The following is a 20,682-nucleotide window of genomic DNA, read 5'->3' on the forward strand; positions in this document are numbered from 1 at the left end:
CAGCCCCTCCAAGATGTGGCTCAGCCTCTGCTCTGGCCAGCTGACCAGGCCCTCGCCTGTGGGCAGCTCGGGAGCCAGAGAGGGCGGGGTTGGGGCGCCCAGCGGCCCCCGGGTTGTGCTTTTACTTTTCGTTTCTGAAAGCCCATAGTGACCCGCCATTTGGGAAGGCCAGGCTGGGGGACACGGAGCCCCTTGAGCCCGCCAGGACCCTCTCCAACCAGCCCTCAGCCCAGTGCGTGGGGAGGCACACCGATGCCACCAGGGGTGGGGCGTGGTGACCCCGGTCATGCCCACAGGAGGAGGGAGGCACCTCTCTATTCTGTGACTCACTGGGGGAGGGCCGCCTCCCGCACCCCCGGGCGGCGGATGCCCGTTCCTGTAAGGCCTCCTGTACCGCTTCCCCTTCTGAGGACGGAGCCCGTCCCCCCTTGCTCAGCTTTGTGCTGAGGAGGAATGGGCCGGGGTGCTCCAGGCATGCCCCTCTGCAACCCCACCTGGAGGCCAGGCGCTCAGCTGCCTCATGCTGACCCCCGTTTCCCACATGGAGGTGGAGACTGCCCCCACCCCCACCCCGGGCTCCCTGTTCTGCCGCCGGGACAGCCTGGACCAGCTGTAATCCTTGATGCCCACCCCTGGGCCTCAGGGCCCCGCCGCTCCGTGGGGAGGCGATGCCACCCACTAGGGGTGGGGCGCCGGGCCACGGATCCACTCCGGACAGAGGCTCCTCTGACTCACGCTGGCCGGAAGGAGACCCGCTGCCTCTGCCCACAGCAGCAAGTTCCGCTGTGACCGCCCTACCCCCGCCCAGCCTGGCACAGCGAGCTCTGGGGGCGTCCCCCAGACAGGGTCAGGCCATGTGACGGCAAGGGGCTGTCTCTCCCTGCACTGTCCCTGCCGCACCCCCAGGGCAGCCGCTGGGCAAACCACACGCTGACTCAGGGCTGCGCAAGGCCCAGGTGGGGTCAGGCGCCGGCTGGCTGCTCCCCGGGCCAGAGTGGGCACCGGCAGGCCATGCGGAAGTGGCGCCCTCCCCGGCCCGGTGGGAGTGCTGAGTAGGGGAGTGTGCCGGGTGGGGTGGGGTTCTGTCCCCACATCAGGGGTGGGAGGAGAGTCGCTCTTCCACCCTCGGTCTGCTTTCTGATGTGCCAACAGGGTACACAACGGGCAGCAGGGAGCAGAGGCAGAGATGGGAGCCCCAGATCCCAGCGAGGACCCACGGGGCGGGGGGGTGCAGCTGGGGGCTGGGGGCTGCGGTCGGGGTGGGGGAGCAGCCTGTCTGGGCTGTTTGAGGAAGAGGAAGTGAGGGCCCTGGGCCCCAGGGAGGGTCAGGGGAGGGGACTCCCCCAGAGGCCAGAGCAGGCCCTCCCCACCCCACATCATACAGGCTGATTTGAGGAAGGGCCTGAGGAGCTGCCTTCCGTAGAAAACATCGCCACCGTCTAGGGTCAACAGCACGGGCAGGGGTGGGCGGGGTGGGGGGTGAGGCCAGGATCCAGGCCAGCCCGATCTCAGACCTGGAGCTCTTCTCCACCAGCCCAGCTGCCTGGCCTTGGATGTCACCTGCTCTGAGCCTCAGTTTTCCCATCTGCACAATGAGGGCAAGAAGGTGGCCTGGATGGTTTGTGACAGAGACAAACCTGGCTAAGGAGGTCCCAGGCCAAACCACGGCGAGCGCCTGTCACTCTCAAGGGAGGACTGGACTCCCTAGCAGCTGGCCCGGACCGGGTCTGCACAGCCCAGGGCTGCGGAGTCTGAGGGCAGCGTGTCTGATCACATGAGATCTCCCCCTACACCTAAGGGTGCCCTAGGCTGGCCACCCAAGTTCCTGGGCCTCTCAGGAACGTACAAGTTGCTATTCTGAGCCCAAGTTCCCATCCCACAATAGTTGGCTTGGGGCGGGGGGTCTCTCCATACCTACCTGAGTGCCAACGAGCCCCCAGAGCCAGCTTCCATGAACCTGCATCTCGGGCGCAACTTCCAGCCAAGACCAGGACCCCCAGGTTGCCCCAAAGAGCATCTTTATTCACAGCAAAGGACGTCCCCATAGCAACACACGTCGATTCCCTGAGAACTTTTCCCTTATCGTTCACTTTCCTAGCTATGTCTTGCAGAAAGAAAAACAGAAGGCAAAACACACGTCAGTGGTCAGGTGCGCCGAGCTGGGCTGGGAGGAGACAAGTTCTGTGAAGGAGGTGGGCAAGGAGAGGCCAGATACCATGACACATAAATACACAGAGTGTTAGACATTTCCATCAGCTTTAACAACAAAGATTATCCCAAGTTTGGCTTCTGCTTTTTCTGATCCACAGAAAAGATAACACCTTCCCCAAGCCCCTGAAAACACAGACAAAAACACCCTACTTTTTTACCTTCCCCCTTTCAAGAAAACAATCACAGTAAAAACACTGTCACGGTATTTACAGACACGCCCACTATGGGCGACTTTCTCTCTACTTTGGAGAGGAGTTAACATGCTCAGCTGACTCCCCATCACAAAGGGAAGCCGGCTGAGAGAGCAGGGGAGACCCCTGCCCGGGATGCTGCACCCAGCGGCAAGGTCGCTGGGGCCGCGGTCACTCGGAGCCGTGGTACCCAGGCCAGAGCTCAGCGCGAGGGCGCTCAGGGCACTCCCCCAAACCCAGCTTCCTCGCACTGAACACAGGGAGCTGTCCTGGGGGCTCTGAGCGGGGAGCCAGAGTCCCGGGGGGGCAGGTGCCCACAGTGACGGGCCTGCGCTCAGCAGGACGGAGTGGTGCCCACACGTCCCTGCAGAGCAGCCCCTGGGCCCCACGCTGCCCAGAGACCCTGAAAGGGTAACAAAACTGTCCTCAGAGTGATCTCCGACATACAAATCCTTCCGGGGTGGAACATGGACAGACAGGCGGGACTTTGCCTGCCCCTTGGCAGAGCAGAGCTGCCCAGCAGTCTGCTACAGGGATGGGCACACAGCACACACACAGGCGCAGCCCCGGGGTGGCCTCGAAGGCCCAGACCGGGGTGGCACGACAGGGGTCCTCGGGCCCTTTGGATACCAGGGGCGCCCGGGGACGGGGTTTCAGCCACGGCCGCTAGAAGATGGCAGAGCGGGGGCACCAGGGCGTGTCCGGGTACAGGTGGCAGTGGACGGAACGGAACCTGCAGGGACAGAGCGGGCGCTCATCCGTGCGGGCTGGGGGCCGCCTCCACCCGAGCAGACCCCTGGGGGGCTCGTCCGTGCGGGCTGGAGGCCCGCCTCCACCCGAGCAGACCCCTGGGGGGCTCGTCCGTGCAGGCTGGGGGCCCGCCTCCACCCGAGGAGACCCCTGGGGGCTCATCCGTGCAGGCTGGGGGCCCTCCTCCACCCGAGCAGACCCCTGGGGGCTGTCGAGCTGCACCGGACCTCAAGGGACCTCGGTGACCCGCCCTCTTTAGGCCTCCCTTTCCTCACCTCGACGGGTCAGCCTCCACCGAGAAGGGCCCCTTAACGTGGACGGCGTTGCGCTTGTTTTCAAACATGCCGTAGCTCAGGGTCACCTGCAGGGAGTCGGAAAGAGTGATCCTGGCGGGGCTGGGGTGCCAAGGCCAGCCTACCCTGGCTCTGCCCAAGGTAGGCATGGATGAGCTTTGCATGAGGGGACAACCTGGCCTTCTGCCCACCTCGGGGCCGAGAATCAAGGTCCACACTGCACCCCCTGCTCTGCAGCCCCAGGAGTAAAGCCCAAGGAGGGCTTCAGCTGGGGCGGCAGCCGCCCCAGCCACGGTGAGGGAATGTTTACGGGTACAGGGAAGACCCGAAAGGCTCAGAGTAGGTGTCCTGCTGAAGACAGAGGCAAGATGGATGGACCACGGGACTGCTGCTGGGCAGATCTGGGTGCCTGGGTGGCAACCAACAGCCGGGCCTCTGGTGACCTATTCAAAGCCGCGGCCCCTCCACGGCCCCCTCCCCACTCCCTTCCTCCCTCCAGTCTGCCCCTCCCCTCCTCTCCCGGATGCTCTCCTCCGGCCTGCAGCCCTTGCCTGCGCACCTGCTCGTGGAGCTCGGAGGCGGGCACCTGCTGCAGGTTCTCCAGGTGGGAGTGGAAGAGCCCACAGCGCACAAGGGGCACACCCAGCAGCGCCTCCACGATGTAGCCGATGGTGCAGTCGTCAGGCAGCCGGATCCGCTCGGCCGTGCTCATGAAGTGGCCTCCGCTGCGGGAGGGAAGGGCCGAGGGCCGCGGTGAGCCGAGCGGGCAGCGTGCCGCTCGGCCGGCTGGGCTCAGGCAGGAGGTGGATGCGCCAGTGGGTGTCCCTGATGGGGCTCCCATGCGGGCGGCTCCCAGCCTCCCTGAGCCCCAGGACAGCCCCCTCCTCCGTACAAGCCTGAGGACTCTCTGCACATGGAGTGGGGGGGTTACCAGATGCAGGAAGGGGTCCTGACGCCCCTGGTGGCTGGTGGGTGGAAGTGGGGACGACTCACCCTGCCGGTGGACGTGAGGTTTGGGGACACTGGTGCTGGGAAGATGAGCAGCGCCAGGCCGGCCGTGGGGGGACCCTGGGAGATCGGAGGCAGCCTCACCTGCGCCCCAGGGCACTCACCTGGCCCAGGGGCTCATCTTCAGGGCCAGTCCTCGGCTGATGCAGAAGCCAGCCCCGCCAGTGGCAAACCAGAAGTGGACAGGACGCTGTGCGGACGGGGGGACGTGGTGAGACTCCCAGAGCCCCAGCTGCCGGGGCTGCGGGGCACCCCCAGCCTCCTCCCCATGAAGCGACGCAGGCTGGCGTGAGAGGGGGGACACTCACCACTTTGTTTTCGCTGACCCGCTCCGTGGCTTGGATGGGCCTGTCCAGGCTGGGCTTGCCCAGGTAGACGTCCTGCGTGTGCGGGTAACTGCCCAGCAGCCTCAGCAGGGCACGCACATTCACGTAGTTATCGTCATCCACGTGGCAGAACCACCTGGGGTGGGGGGGCAGGGCCGTCAGGGGGCGTATCATGTGGGTGGGACCGCCAGGGCCAGAGCCCCACCAGGGAATGCTCCCTGGGCCCTGCCAGAGGCCGGCACTCACTTCCTCCCGGACTCGATAAAGCGATCGTACTCCACGGCCATCTTGCAGCACAGTGCCTGGCGGCTGTGGGCGGCCGAGCAGTTGGTGTTGACCACGTGGCCTGCGGACAAGGGGAGGGGCTGTGAGTGGGTCCGAGGCAGTTCAGAGAGGGCAGCCTGGCCTGGGGTCACACAGCAGGCCCGGGGCAAGCAGAGCAAGAGGGGGTGTTGGGGGGTGGCAGTCTGTCCCGGGGCGCCTGGGTCCAAGCAGTGCCTGCGGCGGCCGCCCCACTCAAGCCCTCCCCCGAGCCGACCCGGGCCTGCATACCCCACCCCCCAGCGCCACCTCGCTGGGCGCCCCGCCCCGCCCCGCCCCTGCCCATTCAGGCGGCTTTTTCCCAGCACCAGCCACCTGTTGCCGCCACATCAGCTCAAAGGGCCCAGGGGCTGAAAGGGCCTCATTTGCATGAGAACTGGGGGAGGGGTGAGTGGTGGGGCGGGGCGCTGAGCAAACCCGTTGAGTAAACTGCCCTCCCAGGCCCTCGGCCCCCCCCAACCCCACAACGTCTCCCAAGGGGACAGTTCCCTCTGGGCAGGACCCTCCCCTCGCCTCCCCACATCCAGGGCTCACCCGTGCGCCTGGCCAGTGCCTCGTCTTCCCCGTCCGTGAAAATGAACGTCTGCAGGGAGAAACGCAGCCTTGAATGGGCAGCTCGGGGGACCACCCCGGCCACCGCAGGGCCCAGGGCTGGGGCCCCTCGTGCTCACACCGCACCTTTGAGCTTCCATTTCCCCCCTTGCAGAGCGGGGCTCCAGGGCCTACCATGAGTGCAAGTGGACTGGGGGCTCGGGAAGGACCCCCACCCCAGCCCCGACTACCTCGACAGCTGCACCCAAGGTCACCGGCGGCAGCTGCGGCGGCACGAGCCGGGTGCGGTGCCCCGCCCACCCGCCAGGTAACCGCTCGCGGCCGCCCTGCGCACCTGGCGGGCACACACCCTTATTGACACAGTGCCCAGCCTGCGGGAGGGGCAGGGCACAGGCGGAGGAGGTCGGCTTCGGGAAGCCAAATCTCAATCAGTCGGGGACAAAGGCCTCTGCTGGGCGGCTGCCAGGCGCTGGCGGACAAAGGGCCCGCAGGGAGGGTGAGTCACCAGGCACTGTCCGCCAGCTTTGTCCCGGGCCGCGCTGCGAGGGGAACTCGGCCGCGTTAAGCGGGAGTGGCCACACGGCCCATTACCATACAGCTGGCCTGGTTAACTGGGCTGGGCTGGGCACGAGGTCCGGAGGGCAGGGGTGTGGCCACAGCCCCGCGGTCCCCCAGGCTGGGCCCTCAGGACAGGGCCCTTCACACCGCTGGCCGTGTGGTCAGCCCGCCGAGCCGGTCGCCTTCCCTGAGCCAAAGCAGCCTCCAGGGTTCTCCGGAGACACTGACAAGTCCACGGGGCTGGGCCAGGAAACTGCACGGACCTCGCACAGGGGTCAACGCCCCTGCACCCCTGCGGCCCAGCACCCCCGGCCACGGCCCGGGCTCACAGACGGGCCTTGCCTGAGGCCGCGTCGAAGCTCCAGCTATGCCAAACTGGCTCCTCCACCCCTGCCAGGATCGCTCTACGGAAGAAGGGGGGTGCCGACGGGGAGGGGCCAGGCGCTGCCGGCGCCCGCCTGGGCCCGTCGGCACACGGGGAGGAATGTTCCTTCCTCTGCCGCCCGCCCAGCGCGTGCCGCCCAGCGCACCCAGGCGTGCCGAGTGCAAAGCCCAGCCCGGCGGAGGGTGCTGTGAGCACGGGCAGCAGGAGACACCCCCCCACCACCACCTCCCTGGCTGCCAGGCCCGTTTCCTCCTGGGTACAAACGGGCGCAAGGGAGGGGCCAGGGTGCGCAGGCCTGATGCCATGTGTACTCGGGGGCTGGGGGTCCCACCTGGGGTGCCCACCCTCTCCTGGTAGCCCCAGCTCCCGGTCCAGCCTGAGCCCAGACCCGGGCCACACATTCAGGTGAGGCCACCAGCTGGGTGGGCCTAGAAGGCACTGGGGGAGGGAGGGTAGGCCCCCTCCTGGCCGCTGCACGCACACACCCCTCCTCCAGAGAAGACACCCCAGGGGCCCGCAGGCACGGACTCGCATCCCGCCCCCTGCCTGCTCGCCGGCATCTCGGCCCAGGAATGCCGTGGGAGGCCGAGGCCGGCCCGTGCAGACGCTCCGTTGCCGCCACTGGATTAAAAGGAAAATGCTTTCTTAATGAGATCAAGCGAGGCCTGTTCTCCCGCGCTTCGGTGGTGCCCTAAAAACCCAGCCCAAGGCTACGGAGATTAAAGTCACCTTTGTTCAGAGAGGAGCGCTTGGAAGCGTGGGGGTGTGAGGGTGCTGGGCCTCCTGTCTCGCCACATCAGAGCAGTCAGGAGAGGAGGGGATGGGCCTCACCCACGGCTCCGAGCCTCAGTTTCCGCCCTCTGTGCAATGGGTGTAACCCGAGCTCACGCGCCCGGAGCAGAGCACCCGGCTCCTTCTCTTCTTCCAGCTCCCTCACGGCCCAGGGAGGAGGGCACCATCCCTCCCCAAGTGTACAGGTGGGGAAACGGAGCCCCAGAGAGAGGCGGGCCCTGGCCTGCGGTCACGCCCCGGGACAAAGGTGATGCTGGTCCCCGCCAGCCGTGCCCCGCGGACCCCTCCCCACTTCCCTGACGACGGCAGGGCTGGGGGAGGAAGAGCCAGGCGGCGGGGCGGCAGGGCTGGCGGAGGGCGGGCGGGGGGACACCCACAGGAAGCGGCATTGTTCCTGGAGCTGCGATTCAAAGAAACACAGGATGCCAAGCTCTCCCCCCGACAATTGTGGCCGCTGCGGTGGCAGCCGCGGCAGCCGGGCCCACTCCTGGGAGGGACGGGGGAGCAAAGTGCAGGCCGAGGGCCCAGCCCCTCGGCCTGGACCTCAGGGCTGTCGTAGCGTGGGCCCTGCTGACCACCCCCGCCAGAGCCACTCCAACAGCTGGAAGTCTCTTGCACACCCCCCAACTTGTGTTCAAAGTGCCCAGTCGCCCTTTCAGGGCATTTCCTACTCTCCGTCTAGCTCAAACGGCACCTCCTCCAGGAAGTCCCTCCCTCCCCAACCCGGGTCAGATGCCCCCCTTTCAGCTCACACAGCCTCTTTGGGTTTCCCCCACTGCAGCCCTGACTTCCCGGAGTCTCCCCCATCAACCCGGGTCTGAACCACCCTGCACAGGGTTGGGAGGGGAGGTCTCTCCGTTGAAACAGTTTCAAGGACCCCTCACCCACAGGACACCGTGAGAGGGGTTCTTGCTAGACGGGACACACGACCCGAGGTGTGTCCTGACGGTTGGGAACCAGATTCGGCTCCTCCCGGGAGTGCCCAGCCAGCGAAGGGGAGCCCGAGGGAACTCTCAGTGGGGACGGCGGCCTCTCCTGCCTCTCCAGGTTTTGGCGGTCCTCTTTCACAGCCCCCGACCAGAGGCCAGCGCTTTCCTTATTCCAGAGATGAGCAGACTGAGGGCCAGAGAGGCCCTTGGGCGTGCCCAGGGTCACCTGGTTCGGCCGGGACTGCTCCCCGAGACCCCCTGACCATATCCCCTCTGCTGGAGGAAGTCCTCAGAGTCCGAGATGAGAGTGCTCAGAGCTGGTGGCAGCCCAGAGGGGGCTGAGCACTGCCAAGGTTCACACAGCAGGCAGGCAGAGCCCTGGGGGAGGCGCCTGGCTTGGGCGCAGCGCCCCGCAAGTGCTGCCACTCAGGGAGGGGCCGCAGGCCGTCATCGCCAGGCAACCTGAGTGGCCAGCGCGCCGGCGGCGGTTCCCATGGAGCACATAGCTGCACACAAGAGGCCGGACGCCTTTCTCCACTGGAGAAAGGGGCTTTGTTACCTTGCCCGAGCGGCCGGCATGAGAGCCGCCCGGCGCTGGGAATCCTAACGGCCCAGCAGCCAAACAAAACCCGCAGCCCCCGCCGCCCCCTCCTGCCGGCCTGCTGAGCCCCTGGGAAAGGGACGCCGTGTTCCCAGGAGGCTGCCGTGGGGCTCCCAGGGCCCCCTCCCCACGCTGGGACCAGGAGGACCCTGCTCCCCTGGCCCTCATCGTGACCTCGTCGGGGCCCTGCCCCCAAACAGGGCTCAGCCAGGCCAGAAGGCCCCCAGGCCTCGAGGGTTTCAACAGGGAGGAAGAGAGCTGGGGTCTTCTCTGAGCCCCTAGCCCAGTCAAGGGTGCTTCACCCTCATCCCAAATACCCAGGCAGTCCCTTGTATCTCCCAGTTCAGGGAATTCCCCCACCCCCTCCCCAGCAGCGCTCACACTCTGTCCCCATCCTGCCCCAACCCAGCCATCCAGCTGCAGCCTGGAGGGAGATTTTTCAAAGTGGGGTGTGTCTTTATTATGTGTGTGGAGGAAGTCAGTGCTCAACTAGGATGTGCTAAGCACTAGGTTCCAGGCTCCAGAGACTTCTGCGCTGTGAAGAGAGGGCCCCAGAACACACCCTGAAACCCAGGGTGCGCACTCTTGTTCTTCTTCCGAGATGGACCCCCAGGGCCCCCTCAAATGCCCACCCCCAACTTCAACAGCGACTTGTCCTCCGTCCCATTGCAAAGGCTGGGATGAGGGACAGGTCTGGCCCTGTGCCCAGGGGTCCTAACCCTTCACTCCACTTCTCAGGAAAGAGTCTTCCTCCCCAGGAAGGGTATGAGGCCAGGGAGGATGCCCCACGCTGAATCCGCCTTGGGGACAGTAATTCCCAGCTGATGAGTTCCAGTGTTTGAGGGCAAGAAGCATCACCAGGTGCCAGCCCCAAGCTCCGGTGGCTGGAGAAGGTTCACCGCAGGCCACGGGCCAGTGGTGTTTGGGGAATGAGTCCCCACCCTGTACTTCCACATCAGGCAAACTGGGCTGGAAGGGGATGAACCGGCATCGCTACACCCGATATTCCCCGGGGCGGTACAAACAGCCTGGCGCCCACTGGATGCTGCCACCAGCTGGACAAGAGGGCACCTCCTCCCCTGCCCACTTGCCCAGCCTGCCGGGGCTCACCATCTCCTCGTGGCGCGAGATCCACGTCTCCAGAAGCAAGTCGAGACGCGCGCGATGAAACTTTTTGGTGGTCTTCACCGCGATGAAGACGTCGCGTGGGGCCAGCGGCTCGGCCGGGGGCCGCGGAGGACCGTCAGCGGGGCCGGGGGCGCCCCCGGCCGGTGGGCCCGCGTCTCTGCGAGAGCGGGTTAGCAGGCTGAAGTACTCGGACAGACTGTGCACCTCGCGGACGGGCGCCCCGGGCGCCGCCGCCGCCGCCTCCACTCCGGGCGCCGTGGCCGCCCCCGAGGGGCCCGCCAGGCTGCGCAGCGCGCGCCGACCGCGTTCAGCGGGCACCGGGGGCGGCGGCGGGTCGGCCGTGAGCACCAGCAGGCAGGCAAGCAGCGCGCCCGCCAGCGCCAGCAGCAGGCGGCGGCCGCAGCGCTTGAGCATGGTGGAGTGGCGGCAGCGCGAAGCGCCCGGCCCCTCTCAGCCACGCCGAGGCTCCGGGGTCCCGCTGCACGTCTAGCGGCGCCCCGCCCGCGGCTCGAGCTCTTAAACAGCCCGGGCCTGGCTCCGCCTAGTAGGCGTGGCCTCTGGCGAGGCCCCGCCTTCGTCGCGAGCTCATTGGCTCCAGGGCCCCGGGGGCGGGGCTTCGCGCTTTGCCCCGGACGCCCGGCAGCGCCCACGTGGGGCCGCGGCGGGGGTCTGGGAACCGAGGAGCCGGCTGCCCGCGCGCCCGCCCCCGGTCCGCACGTGCACGCCCCGCCCCGTCCCGCCCGGATCGCCCCCCGCGGGCAGCCTGGGGGCGCGGGGACTTGGGCCTGCCCCGCCCCGTCCCGCCCCGCCCCGGTGGCCCTGAAGGGGAAAAACCTAGGCGGGCCAGCGCGGGGCCGAAGCTCCAAGTCTGGCCTGCGGAGGGGCGCGCCCTCAGCGCTCTGACGGCGATTCCGGGACAGGGACTCTGGGCTCAGTCGTCCCCCGGGGGACGTCGGTCCTTCCCCGCTGGGCACTTCCCCTCCCCGAGCCGGCTTCCTCCGCTAGGGCTGGCGCAGGCCGGGTCACAGGATTGGTGGACCTCAGCGCTCCATCCAAAGCAGCCCTTATTAATAAAACCGAGGAAGGGCTTAGCCAGAAGAGCCACAGGTAGGGACACGAGGTTCCAGCGGGAAAACACCTTACCAGATTCCATCCCTAGACCCGAGCGAATTCCCTCCTCTCGGCCCAGCGTCGAAGCGGGGGAGAGGGTGAGTGCCCCGAAATCCGAGGCCGAGGCCGCCCCTCCCCGCGCGGGACGAAAGGCCGCCTTCTGTCCCATTTGGTCCCTCTGCCCTCGGGCCACATACGGGTGGCCCAGCTGTGCCCCGCCCCGCCTCCCCGGCACACGGCGGGCCCCTGCTCCCGGCCCTTCCCACGGGCTGGGCTGGCCCACCGCACGAGCAGGGGCGGCAGGAATGCGCGCCGGCAGCCCGCGTTGAGGGTGAGGGGCGAGGAACTGGCCAAGGGCTCCCGGTGTCGGAATCAGAGTCTGAGCCCCCAGCCCATAGCATCTTCCGGAAGCGCGGCCAGGAGCGGCTCTCCGCTTGGCTGCGTCTCCTCTCCCTCCCTCCCCAGTCCCTCTCATCCCCTCCTAAGGAGGCCCTAGGGGAGCACCTCGGCTACACTGGTCCCCCTCTTAGCGCTGGCTCTGCCCACTGGCCCATTTTCTTCACAACGTTTACGTCTGCTCCAAGGCACCCTTCGTGGTCCCTCTCCCTCTCCCTGAATGTCAACTGCAGAGATGAGGGCCTGGAACACAGTAAGCGCTCTATAATGATGTATTGTGTAGGGAATTCCCTGGTAGTCCAGTGGCTAGGACACAGAGCTGCCAGTGGTGGTCCAGTGGCTAGGACACAGAGCTGCCAGTGCAGAGGGCCACAGGTTCCCTCCCTGGTCAGGGAACTAGATCTCACTTGCTGCTACTAAGACCCAGTGCAACTAAAAAAAAAAAAAAGATTTATTGTGTAGATGTCTGGCCTGGTTCCGCGATTCTCACCTGGCCCATTTGTTCTTAGGGCCCTGGGGCCCTATCCCCTGCCCCTCTGTGATGGGGTGCGGTGGGGGATGGGAGTTCCCAGGCCTTTTCCTGTATCCACCCCCAAGGCAATTAGCAGGCGCCACCCCAGGCAGGCAGATGCCTGAGCAGATGGTGCTGGCTGTGCCCAAGTGACGAGACTCCCATGGAGTCACCTCCTGCCATAAACTCCTCCCCATCTACGACGGAAGCCTGCCTGGGAGCCTCCCTTCGCTGCGGTGGGAGTGGGCAGGGGTCAGCCGAGCCCCAGCACAGCTCTAGTCCTGCCTGAAGGGTCTCTGTGCCCACTTTCCCTCGCCCCACCACCGCTGCTATCCCAGGTCTGGGCCAGGTTGAGAGGCAGCCTCCCTCACGGCCTTTCTCTCTCCCCTGGACCTCCTGAGCCGCCTCCGTGCTGGTCTTCCTGCCAGCCTACCTGCTGTATTGATTGTCCACTCCGAAACCACACAGCTCTAATCGTGCACGCAGGTCCAAACCTTTGATGGGTCCCCATGGCCTCTGGGGGTTAGTGCTAGTGCTAAAGAAGTCACCTGCCAATTCAGGAGACATAAGAGATGCAGGTTCGATCCCAGGGTCGGGAAAATCCCCTGGAGGAGGAAATGACCACCCACTCTAGTATTCTTTCCTGGGAAATCCCATGGACAGAGGAGCCTGGCAGGCTGCGGTCCATAGGGTCACAAAGAGTCGGGACACAGCTGAAGCGACTTAGCACCCACGCATGCATGGTCTCTTTGCAGTTCAAGACCTGGCCAGTGTCCACCTCTCTCCCAACTAGGTCCCAGCCCCATTTCGTGCCTCTGCTGCGATGCCTCCCAGTTCTCTAACAGCCCCAAACCGTCAGGCCCCAAAGTCTGCATGAGCTGTGCGGGGCCCCTGGGGTCCTTCATCGGCGTCCGTACTAAGTGGTACCACTACATGCTGAGGGTTCTGCAAGGGTGGAGGGACAGCCGTGCCACCCATACTCCTGCCTGACCCTGCCGAGGTCCTCCGTGGCCCCGCCCCAGGGGTGGAACCCCCTGCTCTGCACCCGGAGCATCCCTGCTTTCTCCCACTCGTGCTCCTGGCCTCGTGCTCCGTAGTCCTGGCTGCTGTGGTTTCAGCCCACCAGGCAGCAGGAGTGACGTGCCCATTGTACAGAAAGCAGCAGGAGTGACGTGCCCATTGTACAGAAAGCAGCAGGAGTGACGTGCCCATTGTACAGAAAGCAAGTGGAGGCTCAAGAAGCCTTGCTGCATTGTGCTTGGGGAGCAGGAGGAGGAGCAAATGGACAGGGGAGCAGTGGCCAGCCCGGCAGGGCCGTGGCGTAGAGGTCAGCAGGGGCTTTTCCGCATCTCTCTGCAGCCAGGCTTGGTGGGAGTGGGGGGACCTGGGTGTGACTGCCTGTCTGGGAACAGCAGGACAAAGCTCTGCGGCATTCTTGTGGGGGCCATGGGCTTTGGCAAGAGTGATTCAATATCTTTGCTGTCAGGAGAATGGAATTTCGTGGTGACTCCTTGAGGTCTGAAAACTGGAGGGGGTGGCCGCCCTAGCTGCCCCTGCCCCCTTCCCCAGGCTGGCTCCAGCCAGAGGCTCTCCCCTCCCCTGCCCTCAACCTAGACCCAAAGGCTCCCTCCAGGGACCCATTGGGCCAAACAGCTCTGAGGGGGCGTGGGGGGTGATAGGAGGAGGTGCTGGGCCCAGGACAGGAAATGGGGAGCCAGGGAGGGGGTGGGGAGGGCTGAGCTGCTTTCCAGAAGCCCCTGGGCGCCTTAGGGCCCTTGGGAAGGGGGAGGGGAAGCGGCTGTCCCAAGACCCTCCCCAGGGGGGAGGGCTGTCCAACCCCAGAGGGGCCACTTCTCAGCTTTTTGACCTTGGACCTGGGACATTCCTCCTCTGAGCCTCGGTTTCCCCACCCGGGTAACATGAGGATGACAGATGGGCAGTGGGTCAGAACGCTGGGGGCCTGGCCCTCTTGCCCAGGGACCTAGGCCTGGTGCCTCCTGCATGGCTGACCCCTGCTCCAGCTAGCGTGGGGCTCCCGGGCAGCCGGGAGGCCCGATGGCTCGACCCCTGTTCGTGAGGCTGGGTGGAGAGGTGGCCGAGGACAGGGGACCTGCATGAGCAGTCTTACTCTGCCTCTCCATCAGGCTCGGAGGACATGCTGTCTACCCATCCAAGCTCAGGCCCCCTTTCCCAGCCGGGGCTCAGCCTGGGGCCCCCTGCAAATGGAGTCAGTCCCAGAGGGCTCTAGCCGCCCCTTCCCCGTGGACCCTGGAGCCTTGGGCTGGCCTCCCTGAGTGGCTCTTTCCTGGGAAGATCCCAGAGACATAATGGGTGAGCCATTAACTGGGAGGAAGTCATCCATGGCAGTCCTGCTCGCGTCCCAAGGACAGCCCAGAGAGGGAGGGAGGTGCTGACCACCGCCGTGCTCCGGGGGGCTCACGCGCCCCCTCTGACAACGACGCGCGAGGGCCGGTCCTCAAGGGGAACCTCGAGGAGTGGCAGCGTGGGCACCCAGGTGCCAGGGTGCCCACGGGCCTCCTGAGAGCAGCGAGTGGCATGGCCACAGTGGCCCCAGGAGGCCCCCACCCAGAAGCTTCTGGACAGAGTCCGTGCTGGCAGGAGGGTGGGGGTGCAGCCAACAGCTGCTTCCTGCTCCCATTGTTGGGGTGGCACTGCCCCTGTGAGAAGAACAGATGTAGACGAGCCCCCAGCCTGGCCCTGCCCGCTGGGACCCCTCACCCCCAGCCCCACGCTGTGTGGTCTCGGGCCGGTTCCCTTCTCTCTGTGGGCCTCGGGGTTTTACTCGAGGCTGCTTCGGGGATGTAGCTGGTGCCTGCCCTCCCCCTCTGCCCCCACCCTGTCCCACGAACCCTGGGCTGGCGAGGGGCTGGTACTCGCAGGTGTAAAGCGGCAGTGCCTGCCGGCCGCCTGGCTCCTCAACCTGAACCCTGGGGCCTGGCGTGGTCAGAGCAGCCCAGCTGACTTGGCTGGGTGGCTGAACAAGACCCCAAGGAGAATGGATGGACGGATGGACACATGGACGGACAGATGGACACATGTGGACACAGGGACATCCAGAGGAAGGAGAACCTGCTTCCTCCCCAGTGCCCACCCCCCACTCAGGGGGACGTGGCTCTCAGGGTAAGGAGGTCGGGCAGGGCTGCCCACTGAACACTGAGCCGGCCCTGTGGGCGGGGCCTCCGGGCAGGTGGATGCCCGCGATGGCCCCCGGCTATATGGCTGCCCTGCTCTCCCCAGTGAGGCCTGGAAGGTCCCACTCAGAACGTTGGTCTTACAGGTGGGACACAGGGTCCAGGGAGGGGAAAGGGCTGCCCTCACCCCTACAGGGAGCTCAGGCCGTCCCCCACTTGGGAGCAGGCCCAGAGCCCGCAGCTGCACTTCTTCCTGACGGCCGCGCCGGGACTGGCTGGGGCTAATCTGATTTGCAGCCCCCAGTGGTGGCAGAGCCCCACTGCCAGTCCCCGCTGCTGACGTCCTGCAGGGGCCAGACGCCCACCAGGGAGACACCAGAGCCGCTCTGCCCCGGCCGGCCTTTGTCTTGCCAAGAATGGCTGGCTTGTGCTGGGCAGGGGTAGGCCATGGCTGTGCTGCTGCCTGCCGGGCTCCAGGCACGATCCCCTGCCCCGGTCCTGACCCTGCGCTCTGCAGTGGGACCAGACCCCAGGACGGGGGCCGCATGGAGGGAGCTGGGGTCTGTCTTGGCTCGAAGCGAACCTGCTTCCTGCCCTGTGTGGTCCTGAGCTTGTCTCCATCTCCCTGACCTCAGGCCCTCCTCCGTAACCAGAGGGTGTTATCTTCCATCCTGCTCTCTGGAGTTGGGACAGGTTGGGGGGAGATGGCATCCTTCGATATTCCAGGCTGCCTGGAAGAGGGGCGGTTCCGTGCCCAGGAGTGGTGGCCACACCCACGGGGGGATGAGCCGCCACCACAGAACCCATCTGTCCACCTGTCCATCCGTCCGTCCGTCCGGCTGTCCATTCACCCCCAGCAACGCCCCCAGGTCCTTGCTCTGTTCAGATCTCTGGCTTAGGGCAGGGAGGAGGTGACCCAGACACCGCCCCTGGGCCCGGGGAGCTCACAGTCTCACGGGGAGGAGTCTGTCGGCATCCAGGTGTTCCCCAGACAGACGGAGGGTGGTAGGGGCTAGAAGGTCTGTCAGGTCCAAGGGTGCCAGGGGCCTGGGCAAGGGAGAATCCAACTCATGCCCAGGCTGAGGTACGAGGCTTCAGGAGAGGCTTCCAGGAGAAGATGGTGACCATCACCCCGCGAAGCTTCCCAGGTGGCACTCGGGGTAAAGAGCCTGCCTGCCGATGCAGGCGACATAAGAGACACGGGTTCGATCCCTGGGTCGGGAAGAGCCCCTGGAGAAGGGAACGGCTGCCCACTCCAGTACTCTTGCCTGGAGAATCCCATGGACAGAGAAGCCTGGAGGGCTACAGTCCATGGGGTCATAGAGCGCCGGACACAACTGAGCCACTGGGCACACACACAGCACTCTGCAGATGACATCTGGGCAGGCAGAGGCCGACGGGAAGGGAGCAGGGAGGGGGCGGGCCGGGGAGATGGAGAGAGTGAGCAGTTAGGTGGCGCGTGGGGAGAGGAGCGGTGGAAGGCGGGCCTTTGCGGTGAGCTGGAGCCTCAGGCCAGGCCAGGCGCCCTGGGGTGCCACAGGCTTTGTGAGCAAGAGGGACGTGGGCCCGGGTGGCTTTGCCAAAGGAGAAGCAACTGCGGTTCAGCCAAGACACAGGAGGCAAGGCTGTGCCCGCCACTTGTCCGTCCGTCCCTTGGGCCTCGTGTCCTTGTGGTCAGAGAAGGAGGAAGCTGGGAGGGCGCGGGGGCCACCTGGGCCCTTGTGCGCCCTCCTCCCTTCCTTGGCGGCTGCGGAGGGTTTTTGGAAGAGGACAGGGCCATGTTGCTTGGAGGTGGGTGGACCCTGGTGGGAAGGGATGGGGGGGACAGGACAGAGCCTGGGCCAGGCCAGCGTCGAGGGAAGCCTAGGCCTCTGACCTCCGCCTGCCCTCTGCAGCCCCGGTTCCTTTGTCTGCACAGTCTGCAGGGCCTTCCCCCACCCCGGTCCTTGATCAAGAGCCATCTCGGCCCCCTGCAGACATTCTTGGTTGTCACGCCTCTGGGGTCTGGCAGTACAAGTGGATCTAGTCGGTGGAAGCCAGGGGTGTTGCTCGGTGCCCTGCTGCATGCGAGACGGGCCCCACAACAGAAAACTCCCCACCCACAGCACCAGGAGGCTGAGGGGAAATCACCAGTGAAATGACAGGTCTGTCTCCAGGCTCGGGGCTCGTGGGGCCCCCAGGGCTGGCCCTCCGGCCAGGCCTGGGCTGCGCAGCAGGTGGGAGTGTGCCGGGCAGCGGGGCCTCCAGCAGCAGCTCGCTCCCTGTTTCCTGCAGGAGGTCACCTGAGGGCAGAGGATGCTGCAGGCAGGGCGGCCGGCGAAGGGGAAGGCGGAAGGATTACACAGGGGACTTCCGCTGGAGGCCGCAGCGGGGGTCAGTGGGGGCTGGGGCAGGGGCTGAGGTGTGGTGTGGGGGCTTGGCTAGGGGTCGGGGGCTCCCTCCCTGCCTGCTACCCGGCACCCACCCCCCCACCCCCGCCTCCAGGTGGTTCCAGCCTCAGGACAGGCCAGAGTAGGGAGGTGGCAGGGAGGGGCCTCCTTGCAAGCTGTTTGCTCAGCCGAGGTTTAATCTCCAAAACAGGAAGGCTCGTATTGACAGAAGCAGCAGACGGAACTGCCGATGTGCCTGCCAGGTTGAGCTCCTGGGGCTCCGCTCCTGCCCCGTGGGCTGCTCATAGACCCTGCCCTCAAATGCAAGGGCGCTCACCCACCCTCCACCCAGCCCCTAAGCTGCACCGCTTGATGCCTACCAGGCCTTGAACCAAGGGCCCCTCAGTCCACTCTGCCAACTGCCGGGAGGATTGGAGCCGGCGGGGTTGGGGGGTATGCAGGAAAGCGGTGGCGGGGGAGGGGGGAACGGAGTGGCTGCAGGCTGACAGGCTTAGTAGGGCGTGTCTCCCAGCCTCATTTTGCAAATGAGGAAGCTGAGGCTCAGAGAGGGAAGTGAGCTGACCTGCATCACACAGCGGTGAGGGGGGAGGTCTGCCCCAGTGCCCCCCACCCCGGTTCCAGAACACACTTTGGTGCGGCGCCGTCCACCGCCACCATCTGACGAGCAGGACCCTGCAGGGCCCAGGATGACCTCCTGTCTGACGGCGCCTCCCTGGGGCGCCCGGGGAGGAAGGCTGCAGTGGCCATGAACGTTGGCCAAGCAACCACAGCTGACTCAGAAACCTCCTTGCAGCCAGAGGAAGCTGGGAAGAGGCAAGCCCGCTGGGCGCCCACGGGCCAGCTCTGGGATCATTCTGGAGGGTCACTTCCCTTGACAACGATGTCAGCCCTACAGAGGCCTGGGGCTCCTCGCAGGGCCCCGACTTGATGGGACCAAGGTTCGGGGCGCAGGGCTAAAGCCCAGGACCACGTTGTGGCACTCTGGCACCTCTCTGGCCCGCAGTTTCCCTGGCCGCCTGTGGTGGGAGGTGGGCACAGTTCCAAGCCAGTTCCAAGCCCAAGGTGCTTGAGTCCCTGCTGGGAGCTGCCAGCAGAGTGAGGCGCTGGCCGCGTGGTCTTGGAGGGCCCTGATCCTACAAGTGGTGCCCTGGCCTAGCACCTTCCTTGGCTCCCGCCTCACCACCCTCTGGGAGGGCTGGCCTCCCCATCCCTCCCCACTGCACAGCCGAGTTCAGCCAGACGATCCTCCCGTCCTCCCGGCCAGCGCTTCTGCCTGAGCCTATATCCAGGCCCCCCACCCCAGCCCAGAGGGCACCCCTCTAGGTGGGGAAGGGAGGGTCCCCAGTCTTGGGGACTGTCTGTCCTCCACCCAGTGTGGGGGTCCAGGCAGGTAGTCTCTCCCTTCTCAGCGAGCGGTCCTCCAGACTCGAAGGCTGGCCTCCTCTTATGGTGCTCTGAGGCCAGCCCCCTCGCCTGGGGCAGGTCTTCTCCAGGCCGGGAGCAGCTTCAGGGGCTGCCTGTGCCTGGGGGGGGTGCATGCCCCCCATCCCGCCCCTGCCTGCTGCTGCTGTCACTCTATCCCCGCAACCCGGCGGGCGGGCGCCCCGAGGGACAGTGCCCCCTTTGAGGCAAGGGCGGCGGTGGATCAGCTGTCCCAGGCGGGGCTGTCTGCTGGCTCGGGGCAGGGGCCACAGCTTTGCCGTCTTCAATAGCCCGAGATTAGGTTCCGTCCCCAGGGGGCCGCCCGGCTGTGTGGCCATTGTGACAGCGTGGGAGCCGCAGCATCCCGGCCAGACGGGGACGCGCCTCCCTGCCCACGGGAGCCTGGCCTGGGGCTGGCGGCGCGTCCGCCAGGGATGGGGCACAGGCTGGCACGTGTGCGCAAGCACACACAACCCTGTGTCGATGTGGGGTCTCGGGAAATCTCACCCCGTGGGTGAGCTGTGTACACGCTGGGTCCTGAGAACCCTGCCAGGAGTCTCGCCGGTCGCCCCAGGCCGTGCTGGGGAAAGGGTGCTCCTTCTTTTCAGCGAGCGTGGTGCGCAGAGCGTGATGGTGGGATCTCAGTCGTTTGTGCTTGGTCAGTGCGTGACCCGCCCCCAGGGGCACGGCGGCCCCTCCCAGCCCTCCTGAGGCTTTCTGCAGCCTCTGCTGACCCAAAGTCCTCTTCGGGGCCCCTGCCTGCTGCAGGGCTCGTCCCGGGCCGACTGGTCACAGGTCAGTCCCCGCTGGAGGCGAGGAGGGAGCAGGGCGCCACAGGCCGAGGGCTTCAGGTGCCAGCCGTGGGGCCTGAAGTCTCACGTCTCATCCAGGGATGGGTAGGCTGTTGGGGTGAGTGAGACGCCTCAGCTGCCCAAACACCCCTGGCCGCGTCCCCATCACCCTTCCCCAGTGCGGTCCTCGGGCCCTGACTCTCAGGGCTGTGTGCACAGTTTGACCTCCTCTGAGCACACGCTTGTGTCTGTCTGCAGAGGTGTGCCTGCCTTCACACATGTGCAGGGGAGCCTGTGTGCCCTGGCTGGGCGGAGTGGGCCTCGGTGGCTCCTGCTCTGCATGTGCCAGCCGGCCAGCGTGTGGCCGAGCTCGGAGGACGTGTGTGTCCACTTGTACACACGCCCAGGGCCGGCCCCTGCAGCTCGAGCCACCTCCTTCCCCCCTGGCACAGCTGCAGACTCGGGAAGGAGGGCCGGGGCGGGCCGGCCTCAACCTTGCTCCCCAGAGAAATGCCCAGGCCAAGGTGGGAGGCTGCGGCCAGGCCAGAGAGCCGGTGGGGGCCAGGGTGGGCTGTGGCCTGCGCCACGTGCTTCCTGTCCGGCCGGTGGCAGAGACTTTGGACGGAAGGTTGCCCCGATCAGGAAGGCGCTGCCTGGAGAAGTGGGGCTCCCGGAGGCTGAGTCAGCTTCCCCCGGAGTTCAGGCGAACCCTCTGCCTCTTCCTCCTCCAGGAGCCTCCCCAGCCGCTGCTGTCCCCGGGCTGGCCCCAGGGGCAGGGCGAGTCAAGCAGGAGCATCCCGCCTCTGCCCGTGGGCCCGAGTGCAGCACCTCAGGGCCAGCTGATGGTGCCAGGCCCTCTCGACGT

General features: G+C 66.3%; 1 protein-coding gene across 1 annotated transcript; it reads right to left on the bottom strand.

Annotated features, from left to right (window-relative positions):
• Window positions 1-2,001: 2,001 nt before the first annotated feature.
• LFNG (LFNG O-fucosylpeptide 3-beta-N-acetylglucosaminyltransferase) lies at window positions 2,002-10,519 on the bottom strand. The gene is made up of 8 exons (XM_055562109.1): window positions 10,028-10,519; window positions 5,635-5,683; window positions 5,026-5,125; window positions 4,762-4,915; window positions 4,558-4,643; window positions 4,005-4,170; window positions 3,428-3,513; window positions 2,002-3,135 (listed from the first exon to the last, which is right to left on the bottom strand). Exons 1-8 carry the CDS (start codon window positions 10,457-10,459, stop codon window positions 3,069-3,071), a joined length of 1,140 nt encoding a protein of 379 aa, XP_055418084.1. The 5' UTR covers window positions 10,460-10,519; the 3' UTR covers window positions 2,002-3,068.
• Window positions 10,520-20,682: the final 10,163 nt, after the last annotated feature.

The sequence above is a fragment of the Bubalus kerabau genome, chromosome 23, assembly GCF_029407905.1.
Source record: "Bubalus kerabau isolate K-KA32 ecotype Philippines breed swamp buffalo chromosome 23, PCC_UOA_SB_1v2, whole genome shotgun sequence".
Taxonomy (NCBI): Eukaryota; Metazoa; Chordata; class Mammalia; order Artiodactyla; family Bovidae; genus Bubalus; species Bubalus kerabau.